We start from the raw sequence: 25,998 nt of genomic DNA on the forward strand, positions 1-25,998 counted from the left end.
GCAAACATATCCCAAGAACCATTTATCTGAATTTGGTATGACTGGGGAAAATTTGTATTTATCAGAGGTAGATTCCAAATTGTAAAAGCATGTCATTAATGGATTTAGGAGAATTGAAATCTTGTACTACATATGTATATATTGTACAAGATATGGGTACCTATCTGTCATCTATTCTAGTTTGTATTTATCTGTATTAGCATTTTGATCCAGACCTGTGATTTATTGGTATGAGGAAATGTTGGTGAGAAAACTACCAGTAATGGTTGTTATCTGCTCTGCAACTAAATGTCTTAGAGAGCTTCCTGGAAGTATTGGGACATTAAGTGAATTGCCCACAGTCACACAGTCTTGCTATGGTTGCTTTGTATATACATGTGTGTATGTGTGTGTGTGTGTGTGTGTGTATGTATATACACACACACACGTCTGTATGTATGTTTATGTATGTATATCTGTATATATTATATATGTATATTCAAAAGTAGCCCAAAAGAAAAAAAATTCTCTCTCATTATCAGTAATGCCCTTCAGACTGAACTTTTAAAGGATTGTAGAAGAGAGGAGCTCTGAATCTCCCCTGAAATTATTGGTTATTAATAATAATTTCTCACATTTACCAAATAATAATTTTTTCCTGGATATGTCAGTCCCTAATGACCAACTACAGAGGCATGGACACCTTTCAGTTTGTGTTAGTAGAAAGAGTGCTCTTGCCAATCAATCTTGGGTACTTGAAGTTCGTAGGAAGTGTACAGAAGGGAGGTTGAAGACAAAGAGAAGGAAGCTTTTTAACAATAAGAAGTTATTGCAGTAGCCTAGGTGTGAAGAATGAGGGCCAGAATTAGCAGGGTAATGGTGGCAATGGAAAGGAAGGAGGTAACATACCTTGTGGAATATCCTTTAGATAAGGAAGTCCTTATTCTTTTAATGATAAGGACTAGGAGTAAATTTCATTGGTGTAGGAAACTCTTGATTGAGGAAACTATCTCTGCAATTCATAGTTTGAGAGGTGTCTAGGGCGTTTTAAGGTTAAGTGATTTGTCCAAAGTCACTCAACTAGTAATAATCAGAGGCAGGAACAAGTCTTGGCTCCCAGACCAGCTCCATGTACTCATTATGCCACGCTGCCTTTCCTAATTAAACCATATTGATCACACAAGTGAAGTCTGTGTGTGTATATGTGTGTGTGCGTGTGTTTAACCCCTACAGTGTGTCATAAAAACCCTCTGTTTGGAGTTTCTTCTAAAGGATAACCTGGAAACAAGTGTTAGAAGCTGATTCAGGATGCCTATAGCGTGGCTAAAACTGGGGTGATAGTTCATGGATGTTGTTGGCCTTAAGTTAGACTTATATCTAAAGATCTGCATCTGTACATTTAGATCTTTTGGGCCTTTGCCATCTTAGGGAGAATTTTTCTTTATGTTTCTTCTGGTAGAATGAGTTAGAGTCATAACTGGAATTTTCTTGCCCAGAGTATACTTCATAAAATGCCCTGGGCAAGCCATATGACCACATTTTCAAATCTATTTCACTTTGGTGGAGGAAGAGGGAGCTGGAATCACTAGCAGATCAACCCAAACAACATAACCATTCCAGTGGTGAGGGGGTGGAGAGGACGGGAGAGGAAATGGGATCCATTGGGTAACCTCTTATTTTAATTAAATTTTCTTGCCAACTGTGCAAAGCCCTGCTTGCCCCACTCCAGTTCCAGCTATATAACTGGCTACAAGAATTAATTGCCAGAGTTTGAAGAAAGTAATTTCTCATAGAGACATCATCTTTAGTAATTCTCATTTTATTTAGCTAGAGTTCTCACCTGTTGGTATAGATCCAGATCAGAGTTTTCAGGGTCACATTTGATTGTATTTGAGTATTATATATTGTTTTGTTTGCTTGGATTTTCTTCCTTATAATTTGATATTTATTTTATTATTTTTCCAGAGAAAAGAGGAATGATTTTTGACCATCCATAAATAAATAAAAAAATGAAATAGAATGGATTATAAACTTTTAAAAATGATTTAAGAAGTAGTCATTAAGATTATCTGAGAAAAGCAGAGACTGGCTCTGCTCACTTTACTCTTTCATTATTATAGGTGATAAAAAATACATTATGGGACCAAAATTTTCCACTCTTGATGCAACTGTTTTTGGACACTTGGCACAGGCAATGTGGACCTTACCAGGGACAAGACCTGAGAGACTAATCAAAGGTAAGTAAACATTGAAAGCTTCCTGTCTGGGAAACTATTTTCTCTTTTTATTGAAAATGTTTGTCAAATTCAGTGCATATGTTTGTGGGCTTGGTACAGCTGTTTGGGAAGAACCACTGTTCATGGCTAAGGGATCATTGACATCTCTTTGAAAATGCTAGGACACTTGCAGAGAGATAGGCTGTCAGGTGAAATATTATTAATTCAGTAACACATACCAATATATTGAAAATGTGTCTTATAGAATGAAAATAAAACTTTAACAATAATTTTAAATCCATAAAATGAATAATTATTAGACTAATATGTCTCCTTGGCCCCATGTGTATTCTCTGAACATGAGTCCCAGTGGGCTTTCAGCTCTTATGATAGAGACAGACAGACAGACTACTCATTTCTCCACTCACTAGAAAATTAATCTTCTCTACCTCTACCCACAGAGAAATTAGGGTACCTAGTACTTTCTAAGCCAATTCAGACAATTTCTAAATCAAATCTCACCTAAATGGAAGTGAGAGCAAAGGTCAAGAGCACACGTCCCAAAGGGGTTGAATGAAGTCAGGTGTACTAGTTCTAGTTAAACTAGGTGAGGTGCTCTCAGACATGTGGCTAAACCTAGAAAGTGAAGCTATAACTCAGTTCCACTCCCAAGTGTGGCAGAACTTCCTGTTGTAAGCTCCACTCTTGTTTGTTGTTTGTCTTCAAAGAGGACCATGACAGCGAGAAGGTGATGTCATGACTTGCAAGCGAATTGGATTTAAGTGAGGCAGGGCTGTGCAAAGTCACCAGCCTTACTCTGTCCTCCAAAGCCATCTGGGTCTAGTGGCAAGATATAGATCAGAACGACTGGAGGTGACCCCAGATGCAGTGGGAGACCTTGGCCTTTTTAAGTTAAGGTTTTTGCCAGATCTCAGTTTGTCTGAGGCAATACCTATTCAGTGATTAGGGCCAGGTAGGAAGAAATATGGCAAAGAATGACCTCTTTTACTTAGTCAGAAAAAAAAATCAATCTGGAAAGGGAAGACCCTCAGGGTTTCTGGCCAAAACAGAAAAAATTGCTATATACATCACCCTGAGCCAACCAGGGCCCAAATTATGGCTAAATGAGGCTTGGGCTGGGACCTATTGGCTGATCTATGAGAGCCAGAGTGATTTGGGTTTAAGCCATGGTCCTTAAAAAAGAACTCTAGGCCCTAAACCCTAAGATATCTTGCGAGGTTTCAGCCATCAAAATTTATATTCCTTTGGGCAAAATACCCACAGGTAAGGGTATGATTCTCTGTGTGGACAGAGGGAGAGGAGGGAAGGAGAGAAAGAAGAAAGGAGGAAGGGAGGGAGGGAGAGAGGGCGCTCCATTGCCCAACTGGAACTGGCCAGCCACTCTAGGCCAATATATGAATGGAAAGGTTTGAACCCCTTAAGAATCAATAAACCACCTTCTTAATCTAGTCCATGGGATTCATTGATGACTTCATCATATCAAGAAGATCCTACTCTGTATTCACCATAGAAGCCACACCCTCAGTTCATGACCCTTGGGGAACATTCCTATACTGGCCTGAGCTAGATGGGGAGGGAGAGGCTCTCTTATTGCCCCCTCCAGGGTTCAGATGCCAACTATGGCAAAATACCAAGGAACACGGAGCTGGGAGCATCTCATGGCACCACCATAGTCTATTAATAGTTGTCTTTAGATTCAACTTGTAAAGACAGAAACAAGGTTTAAATTTGATTCAGCACCACTTTAGAAAAAGTCTTCTTTAGTAAGTTTTCTCATGTATGATGGGCCAGGACTTGACTCCAGGTCTTCTGATTCTAAGTCTGGTGCCATCCCTTACCTCTCTGACTGTTTTCACATCTTTAAAATGAGTGGCTTGAACCAGCTTATGTTTAAGGTCTCTTCCAGCTCTCCACAACCTGTGGTTCACAATCTTGTTAATAGGAGTGCCCGTGTTTGTTACAAAGGTGACTTCCCAGAATTCCCTAGTAGAATTAGTTGTACAAACCCAGGAATTTTTTTGACTCTTTACTTTTGAGTCGTACATCTGAGCAGAATGCATCTGATAAATCTCACATGGACAAACTTCTCTTGGAAAGCAAGAATGATAGATATGGTTAAAACAGGATCATAGATTTCACTCTGGACAAGACCTTAGAAATCACAGATTATAGAACTAGAGGCGGCTAAGTCTTGTAGTAGATAGAGCACTGGGCCTGGAGTCAGGAAGACCCAAGCTCAAATCTAGACTGATACACTTCATATGACCCTAAGCAAGTAATGTCGCTTCTGTCAGCCTCAGTTTTCTCATCTGTGAAATGGAAATAATAACAGGGCTGTGATGAGGATCCAATGAGATCATATTTGTAAAGTGCTTTGTTAAACTTAAAGAGCTGTATAAATGCTAGCTCTTATTATTATTATTATTATTATTAGAGCTAGAAAGGACCTTACAGATCATCTCGTTGAACCGAGGAAGCGAGTACTTATTAAGTACCTACTATGTGCCAGATATTGAAGCACTTTGCAAATATTATCTCACCTAACAGTAACTAGCATTCATATAGCCCTTACTATGTGCCGGGCACTATGTTTAGCACTTTTTCAATTATTATTTCATTTGATCCTCACAATAACCATGGGAGGTGGGCGCTATAATTATCCCCATTTTATTTCTTTTTTCTTTTTTGTTTTTTTTATTATCCCCATTTTATTTATTTTTTTATTTTTTCTTTTTTCCTTTTTTGTTTTTTTAATTATCCCCATTTTATTTATTTTTTTATTTTTTATTTTTTCCTTTTTTGTTTTTTTAATTATCCCCATTTTATTTTTTTTTCTTTTTTCCTTTTTTGTTTATTTTTATTATCCCCATTTTATTTATTTTTTTCTTTTTTTCTTTTTTGTTTATTTTTATTATCCCCATTTTCTTTCTTTTTTTCTTTTTACTTTTTCCCTTTTTTGTTTTTTTATTATCCCCATTTTATTTGTTTTTTTCTTTTTTTTGTTTTTTTATTATCCCCATTTTATCTATTTTTTCCCTTTTTAAAAAATTATTATCCTCATTTTACATGGAGGAAATTGAAGGAGACAGAATTTCAGTGACTTGCCTAGTGTCACACAGCCAGTAAGTGTCTGAAGCTGTATTTGAATCCAGGCCTTCTTGATTTTAACCCCAGTACCCTTCCCACTTCACTCCCTGGCTACCTTCCTCTTACTTTATAGATGAGTCACCTGAGGCCCACAGATGTTAAGTGACTTGCCTAAGGTCAGACCCGTAGAGATGGCAGAGTTGGGCTTTAAGCACACACCCTCTAACTGAAGCTGCAGAGTTCTTTCTGTCGTGCCCCATTACTGTGTGAAATTTTTGTTAAAAAATAAACATGCCAATCCATCAGACATTTTCTTTACATGAGATATTTAATTAGCACCTACCTCTCAGGGATGTTGTGAGGATCAAATGAGAAAATATGTGTAAAGCACAATGCCAGGTGCTATCTAAATGTTAGCAATTAGCTATTATTAATATAAAAATTCTAATGTACATAAAAGCAAGCAGAGACTAAATACAGAAAGGAGAAAAAGACAGAATTTCCATTTTCATGACCTTGGAGCTCACAGTTCCAAGGACCCTGCCAGACATGAGCCATTCCAGCCTCGAAAGAGTTCCCTAAAAGAGAAGACCTGTGGACAGGAGCCTAAAATCCCTTAATCTTTAAATATCCCAGCCTCCATGGGAAGAGAGAACCCTATGCCACTATTTCCTTAGTGTTCTTATTTTTTTATATCTCAGTCCTTCCATTAAATTTGGGCATATAGCACTTCTGGGACAAAGATTGCAACCCTCTTGTAATGTCACCACAGTCGAGTAGGAGAGAAATATGGAATTCTGGCTCTGCCACTTTCTCCTTCTGTGGGATTTTGGGCAATTCACTTAACCTCAAACCTCTCAGTTTCTCATCTGTAAAATAAAGGGGCTGGACTAGATGACCTCTTAGGTCCCTTTTATCTCTACATCTATATTCTTGTAATCCTAGCATAAGCAAGGTGAGCCCACCCTTTTTCTAGGCCCAGGAGGATAAAATAAAATTTGATTGATTTTTCTTAGATGCTAAGTAATTCTCCTCATTTTTCTTCCTTGTTGCTAGGCAACTCTGCCATCAGAAAGTAAGGGTAAAGGACAGGCATGAAAAGCTCCCATTTTATATGTCCATTAGCAATACCTATCGTTCTCTGGAGGGAGGAGATCAGTGGAGATTAGAGAAAAATCCCTTTCACTAAAAGCTGTTTTCTCCTACAGCCATGCTGCCCTGGGAAGGTCCAACAATTCTTTAATTTCACTCTGCCCTATATGTTTCATATGTGTTTTGTATTTATTTGTATGCATATAATGCCCCCTAAAGATCGTAAACTCCTGGAGGCACAGACTATTCAGGCTTTTGTCTTTGTGCCTTCAGTGAACAACAAAATGCCTGGTAAATAGTAGGCCCTTTATTAATGCTTGTTGAATTGAATGAATCGAATTTGCTTTATAGAATCAAGATAACAAACATACCCTGGGACCAGTGAACATTTTATAGGTGTCCAAGCCTAGCTGCCTGTGTCATCTACCTTCCTGTTTGCCTGTTGAGTCTCATTGCTTGAGTCCCCTCCTGGAGGGAGTGGTTTTTTTTCTCTTTTTTTTCCTAGATTTCTGTCTAGTATAGGTTTAAAATGATTTAAACCTAACTCCTACCCCATCCCCACCCCATGCAGCACACACATATGGTAATTAGTAATGGGCAATTCCTTCTACCAGTTAGGCCAGGGTTATGGTACTATATACTTTAAAAGTGCTTACTATTAATTGTAGTGAGAGTCTTCCAGATCAAGGCCAGCTACATTTTCCCCTCAGGGTTCTATGGGTTCTCCAGAGGGGTTGGAGGTATTTCTTCTCTAATGCCTTCAGTTTGAGTCCTCATTCTGCCACTAGTGACTAGAGTCCCCGCTGCATTTAACCAGTAAATAACAATTAGCTTTTACAGAGAGATCTTTGCTTTGAAATATAGCAAGAAGTTAAAATATTTCCTCCCTACACCTTAGGGGCACACTCTCCACTATACTAACTTGATTTTAGGGGGAGAATGTTCATGTTATACAGCATCTTCTGCTGGAGGAATCCTTTTCTCAGCAACAATGAATAGCTCTGGGCCCAAAGGCTCTTCTTGGATCCTTGGGGCATTGATGCAGAATTTGTCCTGTGCTCCATTCCTGGGCTCCTGGTCTTTGGGTGACTTGCTCTCCTCACATTTTGAAATTCATAAGCTCTCAGAAGAACAAAAGCCAAGACCAAGAAGAGAGGGAGGGAATAAACATTTATTAAGCATTTACCATGTGCTGGGCACTGTGCTAAGTGTGTTATAAATATTATTTCATTTCAACGTTGCAGGTTACTTGTCTTCCTTAAATGGGTGGTACCTGAGGTTTCTCACTGAGAACTGTATTTTCTCTTACCAGAATGCTGCCATACTAGAGGAAGTAAAAACCAAGAAAAGGGATGAGGTCAACTGGTGCTTTATAAATGCATCCCAAGTCTTAGCTATGTAGCTATAGCCAGAAAGGGTCCTATTCGCTAACTGGTTAGCAGAACTGGTTGAAGAAGCTCTCTAAATATTGTCAGTGCATTTCCATTATACATCGTTACAGCTCTGAGAAACAGGCTTCCCAAACTCTTCTCTGGGCATGCTCTTAAGGACTATGTTCATTGGCACTCACTTGCTACCTAATAATAGTGATGATTTTATGTCTATTTTGGCTAAAGAAGTCAGTGTTTGTTTCCTGAATGACTACGTTAAAGTTTTTCATTTCATGTGGTGGTTTGGGAGATACATAAATTTTGTATATCATCAATTTTGAAGACATGGCCTAATGTCATAGCTATAGTTTAACAGAAGGACCTCTAGATTTTGGTGTTAGAGGACCTGGGTTCAAATCCTCTTAACTCCTCACCTGGATTACCTTTGGAAAGTCATGTTACTTCTCTAGGCCTCAGTTTCCTCACTTGTAAAATAATAGTCTCTGAAATCCTTTCCCTCTCTAGATGCTATGATCTTGGAATACTTGCTGAATTTTCTTCTAATCAGATCTTTAAAAGGACACACACACACACACACACACACACACACTCTCACTCACACACTTTTTGCCTCTACAGATCAACTGGGGGTGTGTTTTTTAGCTTCTCCTTCACTACTTTCCATATGAACTGAATCGTTGCTACTTAAACCTGTACAGTGTATAGGACTTGAGATCCGCTATTACCTAATCCACAGTATTTGTCCATTGTGTGCAGAGCTCTTCCCATATTAAGCCCTATGAGAAATTACCGGGGAAGACTCGGACTTTGTCTTTAAAGATAAAATTCATGACTGTATTTGCACACGGTTTAATGGTTACAAAATTCAGACTGCTTGAACCCCTTCTTTTAAAATGGAAGCACTCCTTTTACTGTGATAATTTGCTTAAGGCTTTTATTCTGCTTACTACTTGAATGAATTTGAGGCAGCTTGTTGTTAGTTTTTTTTTTCCCAGTTGTATCAGACTCTTTGTAACCCTATTGGGGGCTTTCTTAGTAAAGATACTGGAATGGCTTGCCAGTTCCTTCTGCAGCTCATTTTACAGGTAAAGAAACTAAGGCAAACAGGCTTAAGTGACTTGCCTAGGGTCACACAGCTAGTCGAAGGCCAGGTTTAGATTCCCTGATTCCAGGCCTGGTACTTTATCTGCTGTGCCACCTAGCAGCTAACATTCATCCTTACCTTCCTCATTCATTGACTTTGACTCCCTATGTTTTGGAGATAACTTAATGCTAATTTATTATCTTTTCCCCCAAATCCTATCCCTTTCAAAACTTCCCTTTTACTGTAAAGGGGACATCACCATCCTCCCAGTCCCCAACGCTAAGTGCATCCTGGAGTCCTTATTCCCCATCTCCAATATATTGTCAAAAATTGTTACCTTTCTAATATCTCTAGAATATTCCTTCTTCTCTTGTCTGACACTGCCCTGTTTTACAGGCCCTTATCATCTCATACTTGTACTATTACAATAGTCTGGTGGTTGGTCTGCCTGCCACTGATTTCTCCCCATTCTAATTCATCCTCCACTCAGCTATCAAAGAGATTTTTTTAAAGGACTTGTTCAACTATGTCACTCCCCCTACTCAATAAACTGTCACCTTCAGGATCAAATATGAAATTCTCTGTTTGGCATTCAAAGACCTTAATAATCATTTTCCCCCTCACCCCTTCACACTTTGCTGTTCCTCAAGACACTCCATATCCCCCACTCTGGCATTTTCACTGGCTAGCCCCCTGGAATTCTCTCTCTCATCACCTCCATCTTCTGGCTTCCCTGGTTTCTTTCAAATCCCGACCAAAATCCCATCTTCTACAGGAAGCTTTTCTGAATCTCTCTTAATTCTAGTGTCTTTCCTCTTATTTATTTACTAATTATCCTTTATATAACTTGTTTGTGCATAGTTGTTTACATGTCATCTTCTCCATTAGATTGAACTTCTTGAAGACAGGGGCTATCTTTTGCCATTGTATTCCCAGTGCTTAGCGCAGTGCCTGAATACTTAATAAATGTTTATTCACTGACCAATTAACTCCAATTTTTGTGCCTGGCTCATAGGGCATAAGTTCAAACTTTAATATTTACAAAAAGTAGAGCTGAAGTCCATTATATCAGGAAGAATAAACCAGTAAAATCCGTGGAAATGTCTTATAATTCTAAAGGTCATGTCAACCCCAGAAGGAAGCAGGGTGACTCTTTTGATCAAAAGTACGGACAATCTAGAAGGTAAGCACAGGGCTTTAGGAAGGGCCGACAGATGGTCTAGACTCTAGAATTTAAGCTCCTTTTAAAGTGGGGATTATTGCATTCATTGTCTTAGTATCCCTAACACCAAGTACAGTAACTGGCACATAGCAGGCACTTAAACATTGGTTTACATCTCCATTTGCCTTTAGGTGATCCTCAAATTATTTGGAGACTGTACTATTCCATTATCCACAGTCATATAGGACCACATGAAGAATACTGGTATGACAAAACTGAGCCCAGTTTTCTAGAAAACTTTTGGGATCACTAAAATGACCGTCTAATTTTTCTAAGATCATTCAGCCCATTTCCTTCCTCATCAATTCTAGGTCCAACTCATTGTCCATTTGTAATGTCTCTTCAAGAGGTTGCCCATTCAGCTCTCTATCATAGCCTACGTAGTAGTCATTCTTTATCCACCTAGTCTTTCCTGTGTAGATTGTTAGATCAAACTCTTTTGAATGATTTTGGATCTCTTTTAGGAGGCAGTTCAATGTTCTGAGGCTCTGCAGTCTGGCTTCTTGTCTTCTTTTATAACTGAAAGTACACCCTCCAAAGTTTACATTAGCAAGATTGTTAGTCATTCAAACTTTCCCTGTACTTGTAAGTAGGAATGTGATATTCATCTCTATAGCAAAAGCCAATAAATAGTTAGAGCTTGTTCAACAGAGTGATAATGATCCCTGCACAAAACCAGTCTGTCTCATTTAGATTAGTTTGTCTTCCCAAACTTCTCGGGCACTTTTAATCAACAACAAATTTAATTCAATAGAAAATATGAAAATAAGCATTTAAAAGAGAATTTATTCAAGTTGAAGTTAATGATATTATATACACATAGTAAACACTTAATAAATGTTTGATGACTTGATTTTACTAGACAAACAGATGAAATATTTTCTTTTTCCCCTCACACCCTGGGACAAATGAACAATAGTTTCTTTAAGAGAGGGTTAACTATTTCCCAGGGACTGCAAAAATTGAAGTCTCAGTGAACCAAGAGGGCATCTTCTTTTTAAGTAGCATTTCTTCATGGTGCTTATACACAAAATCTCTTCTATTAAAATGAAAAAGTTTATAAACATCTAAAAATTGAACAGGGACCTTTTTTGGATCATAGACTTTGGAAGTGATAGAGAACTGAGATATCATGTCATCTAGACTAATCCTTTCATTTTGCAAACAAAGAAACTGAAGCCCAGAAACGGACAGCATGGTAGGAAAAAGCTCAATGGATTTAGAGTTAGAGAATATGCATTCAAATTCCACTTATTTCCTTTGAAGAAGATACTATACATCTAGGGCCTGTTTAGTATGAATAATGAATCCCCTTAGTTCCATTATATCAATTTACACTGTGTATTTCCATTGGGTTTTTTTAAAAACTGTATTTTACATAATTGTAACGTTAAATATTATAAATTGCAGTATTATCCTTATTTTACAAATGAAGAAAGTGAGACTCAGGGATATTAAGTGACTTGTCTGTAGTCGTTCAGCGAGTAAGAGTCAGAGGTGGCAGGTAAGCTTAGGTTTCCCTTACTCTGTGTCTAGCACTATCCACTATGCATTGCCGGACATCCACCATTGCCACAGAGACAAATGCTTAAGTTAAGTAGTCATTGATAGTGAGTGGAATGTGTAGCTAGCTCAGTGACCAGCTTGTCACCCTTGTCATGGAGGTGGGTCAGGGAGAAGCATATCCTTGGGCCAACTGATGAAGTAATAAAAATAAGTTTGCCTTTGGTTCTCTGTCCTGCTCATGTCACTGTACCCTTTCACCCTTCTTAGGGTTCTCATTCTTAGCTGGTCCGTAGTAATTTGTTGCAGATCCTGTTTTTGCCCTCACCTGCCTTGCATCTAATCCCTGAAGTGTTCATTGATAAATAAGATATTACCTAATAATAGTTTAAGGCCAGCACACTCCCAGGGGTATTTGTACTTAAATGGTGGAATTTTGAAGATGTTGATTTCTCTTCGTTGCCCCTCTTGTTAGGGAGCAACGTTGCCTCAGTCTCCTTGACTGTAGAATAGGGATAGTAATAACATCTATCTAGAAGGGTTGTTGTGAGGATCAAAGGATATAATATTTCTTCATTTAAAAAACAGCACTTAGCACAGTGCCTGGTGCATAGTAGTTGCTGTATTTATACCCTTGCTTTCTCCTTCCCCTAAGAAGCGCTTGTTGTCTGAATGGATTGCGAACTAGTCCAAGTTATACTCCACTCATCACTGATTTGATTTCATCAGTCAGAAAATTGTGTTTGGACCTGAGAAGCAGCAAAAGTTAATAGGAGAAACATAATTCAGGACAATTTATAGAACTATTGGATTTTAATACTTGAGAAGTCCTTCAGAAATTTTACTTAGAGAGAAATGACTTTCTGAGGTCACAGAGCAAAGATTTTCTTTGTTGTGATTTTTGCAATTATAATTTATTAAAAATGAAATAATTTAGTATGAATAAATCCATTCACATATGACATATTACTCATTATATGATCAAAATCATTGAAGAAAAATCAGATAGAAATTCAATTTGTTAAAAATATTTAAAATAACGGTCATTTGGATTCAGTCCATTGTTTGATCCCAGAGAGCATTTTATAAACAATAATGAGAGAAAATGAGAGAAGCAGGGTGGTATGGTGGGGAGAGAGCTGGCCTCAGAAAGGAAAGACATGGATGCAGTTCCTTCATACAACAAACATTTATTAAGCACGTATTATGTTCCAGGCACAGTGCTGAGTTCTGGAGATACAGAGACAAACAAAAAGACAATACCTCCCCTCTGACACCTTGGCAATTCTCTGTGACTAAGATGCGGAGAACATACTGACTGGTGGTATTGGGAGAAGAAATTCTCTGTTTCCTCCTCACTTAGGGGTATTCCCTAAACCAGTGAAATCACTGGTCTAGTTGAAAAAAACAAACTCCTTTTACAATTGCTTCAAATTAGATATAAGGAAGAATTTCTTGGAAGTGGAGGGTTTGTGAACATTAAGATCCATCATGTAGGGAGACTGTGGACTCTTTCTCTGGACATCTATGAAACACATAGATGCACACCATAATTGATATTCTTTGACATGGCACAAGGACTTGATGAATGTAGGAAAGGGATAAGATGGTTCTTTAAGCATCCTTCTAGTTCAGTGATTTTCTGGAGATGGAGGTAAGAATACTGTGGCACATCGATGGCAGCTGCATTGGTGACATAGCTCTTGCTTCCCTTTACTCCTACCCCTCCCACCTCTCATGGGGTACAGAGGCTCTCAGTGTTGTTTTCCTCAGATCCCAGCAGGCAAAATTGGAGAAGCTGGTAAAATCTAAATGGTTTTTATAGCCTTTAGGGAGCTGCTGTGCCCCATGAGGGTGGTATCATTCCTTAGAAAAGGTTCTCTGCTATATTTTGCTGATGAAGAAATTGTGTTCCTGAGACATTAAACATTTGGCTTAAGATCACATAACTAATGAATATTAGCTCTGGGAAGAGAGCCCACAGATTCTGATTCTGTGCTGTCACTCATTGATCCTTTAAGCCCTATTATTTCAGCATACATACTGAGAGGTTTTAGAAATCCTATGATTTTTTTAAAAGGATGCTATGAACAGATGTGGTATCAGAGGATGATATTTAAATTTTCAAATAATAAATAGTTCTATTTTAATTTCAAAGAGCCTCTTAAAATGAATAAGAATCCTGTCTTTGAAAAAGGTTATTCTAATATATTTAATTGGATCTATAAATTCATCAAGGTAATCTGCACCAATGACGCAGAATGCAATCTGTGTTTGCCTATCCTTTGCAACTTTTGTCCATGTGTTCCCGAAAATTTCGGGCAGCTAGGTGATGCAGTGGATAGAGCACTGAGCTTGGAGCCAGGAAGATCTGAGTTCAAATCCAGCTTCATACACTTACTAGCTGTATGATGCTGGGCAAGTCACTTAACCACTATTTGCCTCAGTTTTTGTAAAATGAAGACACACTGGAGAAGGAAATGGTGAACCCCTCCAGTATCTTTGCCAAGAAAAGCCTATGGACAGAATGTCCATGGGGTTACAAAGAGTCAGAAATGACAGAATGACTGAACATAAACACATCCCACAAAGTTGCCATAGTAGATCTGCCCAGCATGTTGGGGACCTTCCTCTTGTTTTCTTCATATTTTGTGGATACCACTGAAGAATGTGGACTTTATATCAGTTATCCCCTCCTCTTGCTTAGTGGGCAGACCCTTTCTTAAGAGTCATGGACATCTCTTGATCCCGGAGAGCATTTTATAAACAACTGTTTATAAACTGTTTATAGCAGTTTTATAACAATTTACAACAGTTATGTAACAGTTTATAGACAGTTGGTTTTTCCTTTATAATTTCTTATTTGTAATGTGTTGTGTCCTTCTCAGGCCTTCCATGAGCCTCTCCATTTGCCTGTAGGTGATCCTCAAATAATTTAGAGGGTAGTGTTCCATGACTCACAGCCATATAGCATCACTCAAACAATACTTTTATTAAAAAGCTGGCCCATTTTTTTCTGGGAAACTTTTGGGGTCATTAAAATGATCTTCCAAATTCCCAAAGACAATCCAGCCTATTTCCCTCCTGTTAAATCCTGGGCTTAACTCATTGTTCATTTGCAATTTCTCTTCAAGAGATATTTATTCTGTTGGATGACTTCTATAGGTTGTTCATTCAGTTGTATACATGGCCTTGCCAATAGGCATTCTTTATTCACTTAGTTTTTCCTATGTGGGTGGTTAGGCTGAACTCTTTTGAATAATTATGGCTCTCTTTTAGGAGGCAATGCAGTCTGGCTTCCTACCTCACCATTTAACTGAAATTTCTTTCTCCAAAGCTACCAAATGATCTCTTAATTGCCAATTTTAATGACCTTTTCTCAATCTACAAGCTTTCTGACCCCTCACAGGCTTATGACAGTCAATCACTTTGTCTTCCCTGGATACTTTCTCCTCTCTAGGTTTTTGTGACACTATCATCTTCTGGTTCTACTCTTACCTGTCTGACAGTTCCTTCTCATTCACTTCTGCTGCATCTTCATTCAGGTCATACCCTCTAATTGTGGGTATCCCCCAAGCTCTATCCTGGCTCTTCTTTTTTCCTTCTATAATGTATTGCTTGGTGAGCTCATCAGCTTCTGTAGGTTTAACTATTATTTCTGTGTAGTGATTCCCAACCTCTTTGTCCAGCCCTAATCTCTCTATTGATCTCTAATCCTGTATCACCAGCTATCTTTTGGACATTTTGAATTAAGTGTACTGTATGCATCACTTCCAAAATAGAATTAATGATCTTCCCCCCAGCCCCTAACCATCCTTTCTCCCCAACTTTGATATTATTGTTGAGAGCACCATGGTCCTTCCAGTCATGTAGGCTCACAGCCTAGCTGTCATCCTTGCTTCCTCACTCACACTTACCCCACCACCTTACACCAGGACTGCTGATTGCTCCTTGGAATAGCTCCTTGCCTCAAGTCTTTTCCCACTTTGGTCCATCCTACACTCATCTTTTAAAATGATTTTTTTAAACCATAGGTCTGACCATATCCTGTACTTGAAAAATCCTACTGGCTTCCTGTTACCTCCCATATCAAACATAAAATCCTCGGGCTTTTAAATACCTTCACAACCTGACCCCATTCTGACTTGCTAGTCTTCCTTCACTATTTTTCCCCTCCACACACTCTACCATCTGGCTACACCAGCCTTCTTTTGTTCACCTACAATACTCCATCTCTGACCCTATGCATTTGGACTGGGCTGTCTCCCTTGCCTGGAATGCTGTCTCTCCTCACCTCCAGCTTCTAGCTTCCTTCTTGTTCTAAAACTCAGGTAAAATCTTACCTTCTGGAGAAGGACTTTCTGGGTCCTCTCCCCACCCTCCCCCTAACCCCTTCTCTCTGAGATAGCCTTTCACATGCACTGTATAAAGTTATCTCTTCTATGTCAGGATTTTCCCCTTCGAGGTTTTGATATATCATGGGTCAGCAGAAGAAATTAAATGGGAAATTTTGGGGGAGTTTTGTGGAAGCTGCAGACAGCACGTGAAGGCCAGCAGATGACCCAGAAAAAGTTTAGAAACTCAGAAATACATGAAAATATGTATAGCATTGTATATAATATTAATATATTTTATCTTTTAATACCATAATAATTCAGACTTCTTCTCTGGTATGAAGGGAGGGCCAAAAAAATTTACATGGATTTTCTAGATCATGGGGATACTATTCCCCCAGCCCTTAACTCCCCTGATGTGGAAGGAATAACTGTATATCCTTTCTGTTCATGGTTGTGTATTGTCTCCTCTCTTAGAATGTGTGCTTTTGGGGAGGAGATCACGTTTTTGTCTTTTTTTGTATCCCTAGCACTTAGTGCAATGCCTGGCACGTATGAAGTGATTAATACATACTTGTTCATGGAATCAGTGACTCACTGACTCTTACACACAAATATTTGTCTGAAATTCTGAAAGTTTTCTTCTAGGGAAGATACATTTAAGGAAAGATGTCCTAGATTTGAGATTTTCTCCATGGTTAGATTTGCCAGCACAGAATTCTTCCATGTACATAGATGTACAAATAATTTTTTTCCTTGTCTTCCTACCATCACAAAGATATTCTGTAACATAATACAGGATGCCACATTTCTGTGTAAGATTTAAATGAAACAGTTTTTTATATTTGTTACTATCATATTGTAGTTGCTTTTGGCTACAGTGACTTGACTTTATTATTGGGAACACCATTTAATAATCTCCGCATGTCCAAGATCTATGTAATTTTGCCTAACTGGCACACTTGGAAAGAATTGTTAATAAATGATGAGGATGAGGATGAGGATGAGGATGATAGCTAGCACTTCTGTATTAAAGGTGTGCAGAACATTGTACATGTCATATCATTTGATCCTCACAACAACCCCGGGAAATAAGTGTTATTGCAACCCCCTTTTTACAGGTACAGAAACTGAGGTTGAGAAAAGTTAAATGACTTGTCCAGGGTACTATGGCAGATCACAGTTGGTGTGGGTAGTGGAAAAAGCCCTGCATTTGGAGTCTAAGGACCCATGTTGATTCTTGGTTCCGTCGCTCACTTATAATGTGACCCTGGCCATATCTCACTCAGTCTTTTAGATCTTCAGTTTCTTGTTCTGTAAAATGAAGGGGTAGGATTAGATTATCCCTAAAGTTATGTTTAGTTATAAATCCTATGAAAATTTAATTTGTTGAGGGTTAACTAAAAAACTTTTTTGTTTTAATCCTTTGAGACATTTAAAAAACTTAAATATTTTAAAATTATTACTTCTAAAATTATAAAAAGGAAGTTGTATATAGATAATGAGAGAACAGAGAGCCTATAGAAGGAGAAACTAAAATATAAACTGTTATGAATATGCCTTCCATAGAAATTTGTTTCAAAATATAAACAGCTATAAATATATTGTTAATTTTGTTGATGTTTAAATGAATAATACATTATTGTAAAAATGCATTAGTTCACTTTTCTACTTTTGTAAGTAAGAGGATATTGAGCATATATAGATTGTTTTTGGATGAGTCAGGACTTTATAGTGCCTCAGGATCATTAGAGTAGAAGATGAAGGCAGCTGGGTTGGATGTGTACTGACTTCAGGGCATATTCTTGAAAGTTTTTTGTTTTTGTAAATTTGCCTTTTTTTTCCTCCTAAAAGTTGAATGCAGCCAACAGTCTGTTTATGTGAGGTTCCTAGTTTGTTGAATTCTAGATAGTCAAGGCATAAAAATGTTTTTTCAACCTATAGGCAGGAGTAATGTATTTTAAATTCCCTTTCTCTTAGAACATCCAACTGTTTTGTACTGCATGCATATTATTTTCTTATAAAGATACCAGAAGATGATCAGGTGTGAAGTTCTACACAAGAAAATCATACATGTATATATGCATATATAGGTATATACAACAGACATATATGTACACATATGTAAATATACATATGGTATGTGTGTGATCTCCAAAATCTTGTTGCTAGTACAGTTTTAAGCTTTTGTGGCTCAGAACTGCCCTGTAGTAGCTTAAAACTGTAATGACTGGACTTTTTGGAACACCCTATATATTTTGTTGTAAGCAATGGTGCCATCTGGTGGAACAAAAGCAGAATGTCCATTTTTCTATCTTTCTCACAGCATATAAAATCGGGTACTACTAGATGTCATCTTTTAATGAGTTGACTACCTACTTTTTCTTTCTTTGTTTTTTTTGGTATGTTTAATGCATATTCTATCCCCACCCTATCCCCATTTTCCTAATATAATTTCCCCACATTGAACTCTTATTTTTGAAAAAAAAAGTTACATAAAACTGACTGATGAAATAACCATGCCTCGCGGAATGTACATTTCACACTTGCAGTCCTCCACCCTATCCCTCTACTAAGAGGAGACAAATAGGTTTCATCTCCTGTTGTCTAGGACCAAGAATGTTGATTCAAAGTACTCTGAATTCAGCTGCCTTTTAGTGTTCATAGGAACAGAGAATAATAGATGTAGAGGGGGAAGGGGCCATAGAGGCCCTATAATCCAACCCCCTCACTTTATAGATGGGGAATCTGAGGCCCAGGGAGATTAACTGACTTTGCCCAAGTTGCTTTCATTTTCATTATTATGCTCATTGTGCATGTGGGAGTGTATTTTTCCCCCTCCCTGCTTTTTGCTCCATATTACTTTATACAAATCTTCCCATGTTTCTCGGAATTCCCTATATTTTTCATTTCTAATGGGGCAACAATATTCCATTTTATACTCATTTGCCATAATTATGTCATTTCTTGATCGATGGGAAGGTACTCCCTTAATTTCAAGTTTTTTGCTACCACAAAAATGGCTGCTCTGCCCACTTTGGTATAGACGAGACTTTTTTGTCATTGACTTCCTTGGGCGTACCTGCCTAGGAATGGAACAACCAAGGTAAAAGGGGGAAAATAATTTAGTGCCTCTGATTACAAATTGCTTTCTAGAATGTTGAATCAGTTCATAGCTGGGTGACACATTGGTTAAGAGTGCTAGACTTGTGGTCAAGAAGACCTCAGTTAAAATCCCACCTCAAAGACTTACTAGTTGTTTGACCATGGACAAGTCACTTAACGTTTCACCAACTCAGTTTCCATACTTGTGAGAAAGGGGATAGTAATGGTACTTCTCTCCTGGGTTTGCTGTGGGGATCAAATGATATGATACGTACAGTGCTCCATACTCCATAAAGTAATGTAGAAATGCTTGCTATCATTGTTATTGTCATTGGTGTCATTATCACCATCATCATCATCACCATCATCATCATTCTTCTTTATAGTTCTCTCCCAGAATGCATTATGGTGATTGCTTTCCTGTGACCTGCCTACAATATTGACTGGTTCTGGTTTTTTTTTTAAATCCTCTTTGCCGATATTATGAGTGTGAAGAGAAACCTCAGAGTTGTTTTAATTTTAATTTCTTTTAGTATTCCTAAATTGGAGAACTTTAGAAAATAGTTGTGATCACTTGCATTTCTTCTGAAAACTTTTTGTTTGGATTATGTTTTTTTTCATGGCACAAAGTTAGAATTAGTTTTCTTTGACTCATATTTTTAAAGACTAAATTTGGTAAATGAAGATCCTAATTCTAGTGATTCAATAACAATCTATAATTGGGTGTGGTTGTTTCAGAAGATTAATCGTTGGTCATGTATCTATAAAGCCATTATTCACTTGTCTACTTTGTGGATTATTTTTGCCCAAGTTTTTAATTCAGAAAGGTATTTTCCTACCAAATAGCGTGTTTCTGGACTTTCTTTGGACAATTCTGTTTGTATTCCCTGAGAACTTTAATATTTTTCATGGTTGTGAGATCTCATCAATGTCAGTACTCCCTCTAGTGGTTGAGATCATGAACTATTCACACATTATACTTTGAGATACTCCTTCCAGGCATTTCATAAATCCTCACAGAGAACATGTTCAAAACAGGAACCCAAGCAAGATATATTTTCTTTGCCCCCCCTCCCCAGTCATAAAATGTATTAGAAAGTCACACAAAAAGGCATTTATCTATTGCTTTGAATCATCTGTTTTACATTTTAGGATTACAGATGGGGTGATAGGGCCTCAGAGATCATATAGTCCAACATTATCATTTTACAGATGAGAAAACTGAGGTCCAGAGAGGTTGTGACTTGCCTAAGCTCACACAGCTAGTAAACATTAGAAGTAGGATTTGAACCCAGATTTCCTGACTCTAGATCCAGGTTTTTTCCCAGTATACTTTCCTGCCCCCAATCATCTCTTCCCTTTGGGGCTTGCTTGTGGCCACACAGCTAATATATATATAAGAGGCAGGATGTGAACCTGGATCTTTCTAATTCTAAAGTTGGACATCTATTTGGTTCACCATGTTGCTGATATATCTATCTATATGTTTGTGTCTCTGCCTGTCTATCTGTCCGTCTATCTGTCTCTCTTTATCTTATCTTTAATTCATTCCATCCATCCTTTTCTTTATATGCATTGTGACAAGTATTTGAGAATGCCTACCTGTTAAAAGGTCTGTTAATTCCAATGTCCTCTGGAGCAGCAGGGACAGGAAGGTTGAGGGCTTTGAGAACTAACCTTTGTCTTGTTCGATTTCAGGAGAACTGATTAACCTTGCCATGTATTGTGAAAGAATAAGAAGGAAATTCTGGCCAGAGTGGCACCATGATGACGACAATACCATCTATGAGTCTGAGGAAAGCAGTGAAGGCAGCAAGACCCACACCCCACTGCCGGATTTCAGCTTTTATTCAAGGACAGAAACCTTTGATGATGAAGGGGCAGAGAACAGTATATCCCGGACGCCTGACACAGACTTCACCGGACACTCTCTCTTTGATTCTGATGTGGACATGGACGACTATACAGACCACGAACAATGCAAATGATGCCCAGGCATACTGGCCCTCCTTTCTCAGAGCTGTCACCTCTTGGAGTCAGTCCAGTATTCCCAGGTAGAGCACCACACCCTCTAGGGAGGGAGAGCTCCTGGTACGTGGTCCATACAGTTCTCCCATGTTAACTGGACTAGGTCAGCCTTATTTCTTTTTGTAACAAAAGACCAAGACAACAAAGAAAAAACCCACAAGTAGCTGAAAACAAAGCTGTTCAGATGGCTCCATTTAAAACACAAACGGCCAACAAAGTCAGCATGGTTCCTGGAATCCATTTTTGTTTTCATGAGAAAACTAGTATCTCAGTCAATTTGGGTGGAGCCCTGGGTGCAGGGAGAACAGAGAGATGGGCCTACAGAGAAGTACACATGATGAGCCTTTTTAAAGGCTTAGTTGAAAGAGGAGGCCTTGAAATTCCTACACCTGATTATATTGGAAGTGGTTGTAAGATGTCAAAATGGAAGGATGTATGGTTTTTTTTTTTCCTGGTGACTGCTTGTCCTGTGTGTATGTGAATCACATGTTCCTAGAGGCAGCATAAATCAAATCAACAAATATTTATTGAGCTCCTACTGTGTACAAAAAGCACTGTGCTAGGTGCTAATCAGGAATATGCTTCTTCTAAGCTCTGCCAGTGACTCGCTGTGTGACCTTGGACAAGTCACTTAACTTTTGTGTGCCTCAGTCTCCCCTACCTGTAAGATGGGGATTATAATAATTTCCACCTACCTACCTCACAGGGATGTTGTGAGGATTCATGAGACAATATACAATAAGGCGCTTTGAACCTTTGGGAAGAAAGGCGCTACATAGACATAAAATATAATTTATCTTTCTGATTCATATGTGTGGGACACTGAGGGAGGGAAAGGAATTTTAGCCCATCAGCTGGCCAGACAATCAGGGGTACCATCCTAGCAGATGAAGTATACGTACAGGTGGGGGCATTTGTGGCTCCATCTACCATCATTCCTTTTCTTGACTTTGCTTGAAATCTTTCTTTGAAAGAATGCTGCGAACCACAGGATAGCTGAACACATTCTGGTATTTTTCTGTGTCCCTGAAGAATAATGTTCTTTTTCTTGTCTGTCCTTCTATGGGCTCAATAGCCTTGTCTTCCCCACCCCCAGAATGTTAGGTTGCCATTTTTTATTTGGAGGCAGTAAAGCACAGAAAGATCATGTGTCTAATGGAGATGAAGGAGGCAACATTTTATGGATTTGGGTAATCAGGAGCTTGCCTACTAAGAAAAGCATTCCTTAAAAAACGAAACAAAACAAGACAGCACACCTATGACTTTGTGGGAGATACTGAAAAGTTGCAGTAGAAAGGGAGCCAACTTATTCATAACAGAGCACCTAGGCACAACAATCATAGATAGGTGCTACACAGTTCTACAGATATGACTTTTCTGATATTTTAACCTATAGCCCAAAGAGAGAGGGCAACTGCTGAGACTAATCTAGAGTTCTTAATGATTTGTTCTCCCCATAGACTCCATCTGAAATGCTGGACTTTATTGAGATTTTTAAAAGGTATCCTCTCTGCTAATGATGTTTTTGTTGATTCATGGGAACATGGGTTTGAGAATCTTTGAATAACAATCAGGAGAGATCTTAAAGGTCATTGAATCACCTCGAGTTATTGGTTCAGATAGTTTGGGTAGAGACTAGAGGCTTGGATGAAGAGATCTTGTCCATCACGCAGTACCTGCAATTGAAAATTAATCAATTGTCCCCCTTCTTTGGGTTTATGAAAGGGATAAGGATTCCATAAGACAATGATTCCTTTGGGATTTGGGGGCTAGTAGAGAGGCAGCATCTTGTATCACAAGACCCAAATGGTGATTTCAGACCGCCATCTTTTTCCAAGTCTATCTCAAATATAGTTTTTTTGCAAGAAAATCCCTAGGGAACTACAATTGAATCATAAAAAGGAAATAGTAAAGAGCATTTATGTCTCCATAGGCAATTATTTTAGTGCCTTTGTAGGGCACATGTAGCTAAAGTCCTGAAAACAGAAATAGGAATGTGCTAGACCGGGGAGGTTTATTCCACAGGTGATCGCCTCCAGGAATTACTGGAAAGGTTTGTAGGGTAATTTTTGATCAAAACTATTCATATCTGACAAAACGTTTTTCGTCTTTATGGAGCAAGTGTAGGAAGTGCAATTGGAACCTGGAGTATCATTGTTTTCACCAACTCTGTTTTGAATCTCTTTTTCGAAGTTTATTTGAGGGTGCTGTTCTCCCATCACCCTTCAGAGAAGGCATAGAATGCTGCTGGGACAGCCTGGCCATGGATAACCTTGACTGGAATATGGATAGACTGCTGACAAGGAAAGATGAACTTAGTGAATACATAGGTGATATAGATGTGTATTTTAAAGCAATGCCTTGCCATCAGTGGTTTTGGGACCTGCTGGATCTATAGCAAAGAAAGAATTGTCCCTGAGATTCTAGCCAGTGAGGGTGGGTCGGGAGTCTTCTTTAGTCTTTAGGCTGGTCATAAAATTGTCTGAAAGTTTGCTTACAACCTGAGGAAGGCAGTGTGGTACACTGGGAAGGGAAAAGAATTTGGAGTCAGAGGATCTGGCTGGTCCTGCCGCTTATTGCCAGTGTGACCTTGGGCAAGTCACTCAACCAATTCAGTTTCCTGTGGTGTAAAATTCAGATTTAGACTCACTGACTTTTAAGGTCCCCTTGAGGTCTAAATCAAGGAGTCTGTGAATAGTGCCACATGTGTATATATATGTATGTGACATGTATGTAGTGCTAAACATGCACATACATAGGCACCTGTGTACTGCGAATATCTCTCTAACTTGGAGTATATTAAAATGGAAACCCAACTTCCAGAGGGTAGATGGAAAACAAACTTAATTCACATGATTTGCTCAGGTTATCTTACATAGGAGCTTGAGTCAGAATTTCTGTTTGGGAACATCAGTAAGAGTTCATGTCCCTGTAGATAGTTGTTCATGTAGATGGAAATCTGTCTTTGACTTCTGACTAAGATAACCAAATAGTACTTTGACAAGATGAAGTCTAAAGCAAAACAGATATTCACAAAGTACCTGTGATTTGAAGCAGTCTTGCATACAAGGCCCCCCCAAACTTTTTCAGAACTTCATTTTTTCTTTATTTCTGGGTTGGGAATTTCCTAGTCTTTGCTGAAAAAATGCTATTTTCAAGGAAGAGATAGGAGGGGCTGTTTTTAGGTATTTGGATCACTTGTCTTTATTTGGAGGACTTTTCCCCCAGATCTCTTTTGGGAGGTCAGAAGACCCTTGAAACTACCATCCTATTTACTTACGCTGGCAAAAAACAGTGACAACCAAAAATGAACCCCAATCAGCCTGGTATAGGGGAAAGTACAATGAATTTGGAGTCAGAGGACATGAGTTCAAAGGCTGCTTCTACTACTTACTACTTGTGTAACCTTGGGCAAGTCACTTAACTTTTGCAGACTTCAGCTTCCTCTTCTGTAGGGTGGTTGGACAGGATGGCTTCTCAGGGCCCTTCCAGCTCTAAATCTCTAATTTTGTGATCATCTTATTAAAATTAATGAGCAGCACAGTATTAGTTTTAATGAAACACCAATGAGGGAATGTCATTCCTTTATGCAGAAATTAAACCAGTCACTAAGTGTTTATTAAGAACCTACTATGTGCCATGCATGTGCTAGGTACTGGACATATAAAGTAAAAATGAAGCAGTACCTGCTCTCAAGGAGTTTATGCTCTCTTAGAAGAGATAATATGAACATATTTAAGTACAACCAGAATAATACAAAATGAATTGAAAGTTTTTGAAGTAATAAGGGCACTAGCAGTTTGAGGGCTCAGGAGAAATGTGTGAGCTGAGAGTTGAAGAAAGTAAGGGATTCTGAGGTGGAAGGGAGGAAGAACAGCATTCCAGGGTGGGGGACAGCCAGGATAATGGCATGGAGATGGGAGATGGGGGTGCTGTCTGTGTATGAGCAGCAGCAAGAGAGCTATTTTGGCTGCATCATAGAGTGTAGAAATGGGAGTAATTTATAAAGAGTTTGGAAAGGTAGGTTGAGGCCAAGTGTTGCATAACTTTAAAAAGCCAAACAGACGAGTTTCTGTTTTATCCTAGCGATAATAATTGTCATATATTAACAAAGAAATTCAACATTAACACTGTGTAAACACTGATTGAGCTAACTTTGTGGACCATTGGGAACGCTTGTAAGCCAGATTTCAGCAGCAGGGAGTTTATTAGTTACATCTCTTTTATTCTGTATTTTAGGATATCTGCACAAATGCAGAGTAGGTGGAATTTAAAGGCAAAAATATGTCAAGGTTTTTAGCTTGATGCATTGAAAGGAAGCACAAAATCAGCCTCTTAGAATGGCAAAGGATCTTAGAGATCACTTAATTCAGGCCCTTTGACTTAGAGGCCCTGTTGAAGTCATATCTTTTTCTGGCCCCCCTGACCAAATCCTCCCCTCCCCACTTTCTAGTCATTATAGTAGGTTTTAGCAGGAAATAAGATTGCAAAGGGGAACCTGGACATCATATACAAACCATCCCAAAGATCAAAGGAACATAATTTATAAATTGTATCACATATTAACTAAAATTCACCATACCTGCACCTATTTCATAATTTTATAAATGATTAATTCAGAGGCCTAAAGACATGAAGAATTTCCCCAAGATCATACAGCTAGGAAGTCTTTTGACATCTAGTCTAATGCTTTTTCTAGTAGACTGCACTCGTCTTGTTCCCCCAAACCCCAAATGACTCTCCTGATTTTCCTGTTTATTTGAATGATATCACCATTCTTCTGGTCTCCCAATCTTGAAGCCCCAGAAACCTCTTTGGTACTTCATTCCACTTCAGTTCCCTTATTGAATCAGCTATGAAGTCCTGTCAGTCTTCCTTCCCAGTGGCCCTCAATTAAATCCTTGTAATTCTCACCAAATGGGCCTCTAGGTGGTGC

The 25,998-nt window shown here is 38.5% G+C and overlaps 1 protein-coding gene across 1 annotated transcript in view; it reads left to right on the top strand.

Annotated features, from left to right (window-relative positions):
* The window catches only part of FAXC (failed axon connections homolog, metaxin like GST domain containing), a 67,375-nt gene extending 46,176 nt beyond the window's left edge, over positions 1 to 21,199 (top strand). Inside the window, exons 5-6 of the mRNA XM_036765727.1 lie at positions 2,100 to 2,216; positions 20,733 to 21,199. Coding sequence (XP_036621622.1) covers positions 2,100 to 2,216; positions 20,733 to 21,022 — 407 coding nt within the window. The 3' untranslated portion in view covers positions 21,023 to 21,199. The remainder of the gene's footprint in view (positions 1 to 2,099; positions 2,217 to 20,732) is intronic.
* The last annotated feature ends 4,799 nt before the right edge of the window (positions 21,200 to 25,998 follow it).

The sequence above is a fragment of the Trichosurus vulpecula genome, chromosome 7 (assembly GCF_011100635.1).
Source record: "Trichosurus vulpecula isolate mTriVul1 chromosome 7, mTriVul1.pri, whole genome shotgun sequence".
NCBI lineage: Eukaryota > Metazoa > Chordata > Mammalia > Diprotodontia > Phalangeridae > Trichosurus > Trichosurus vulpecula.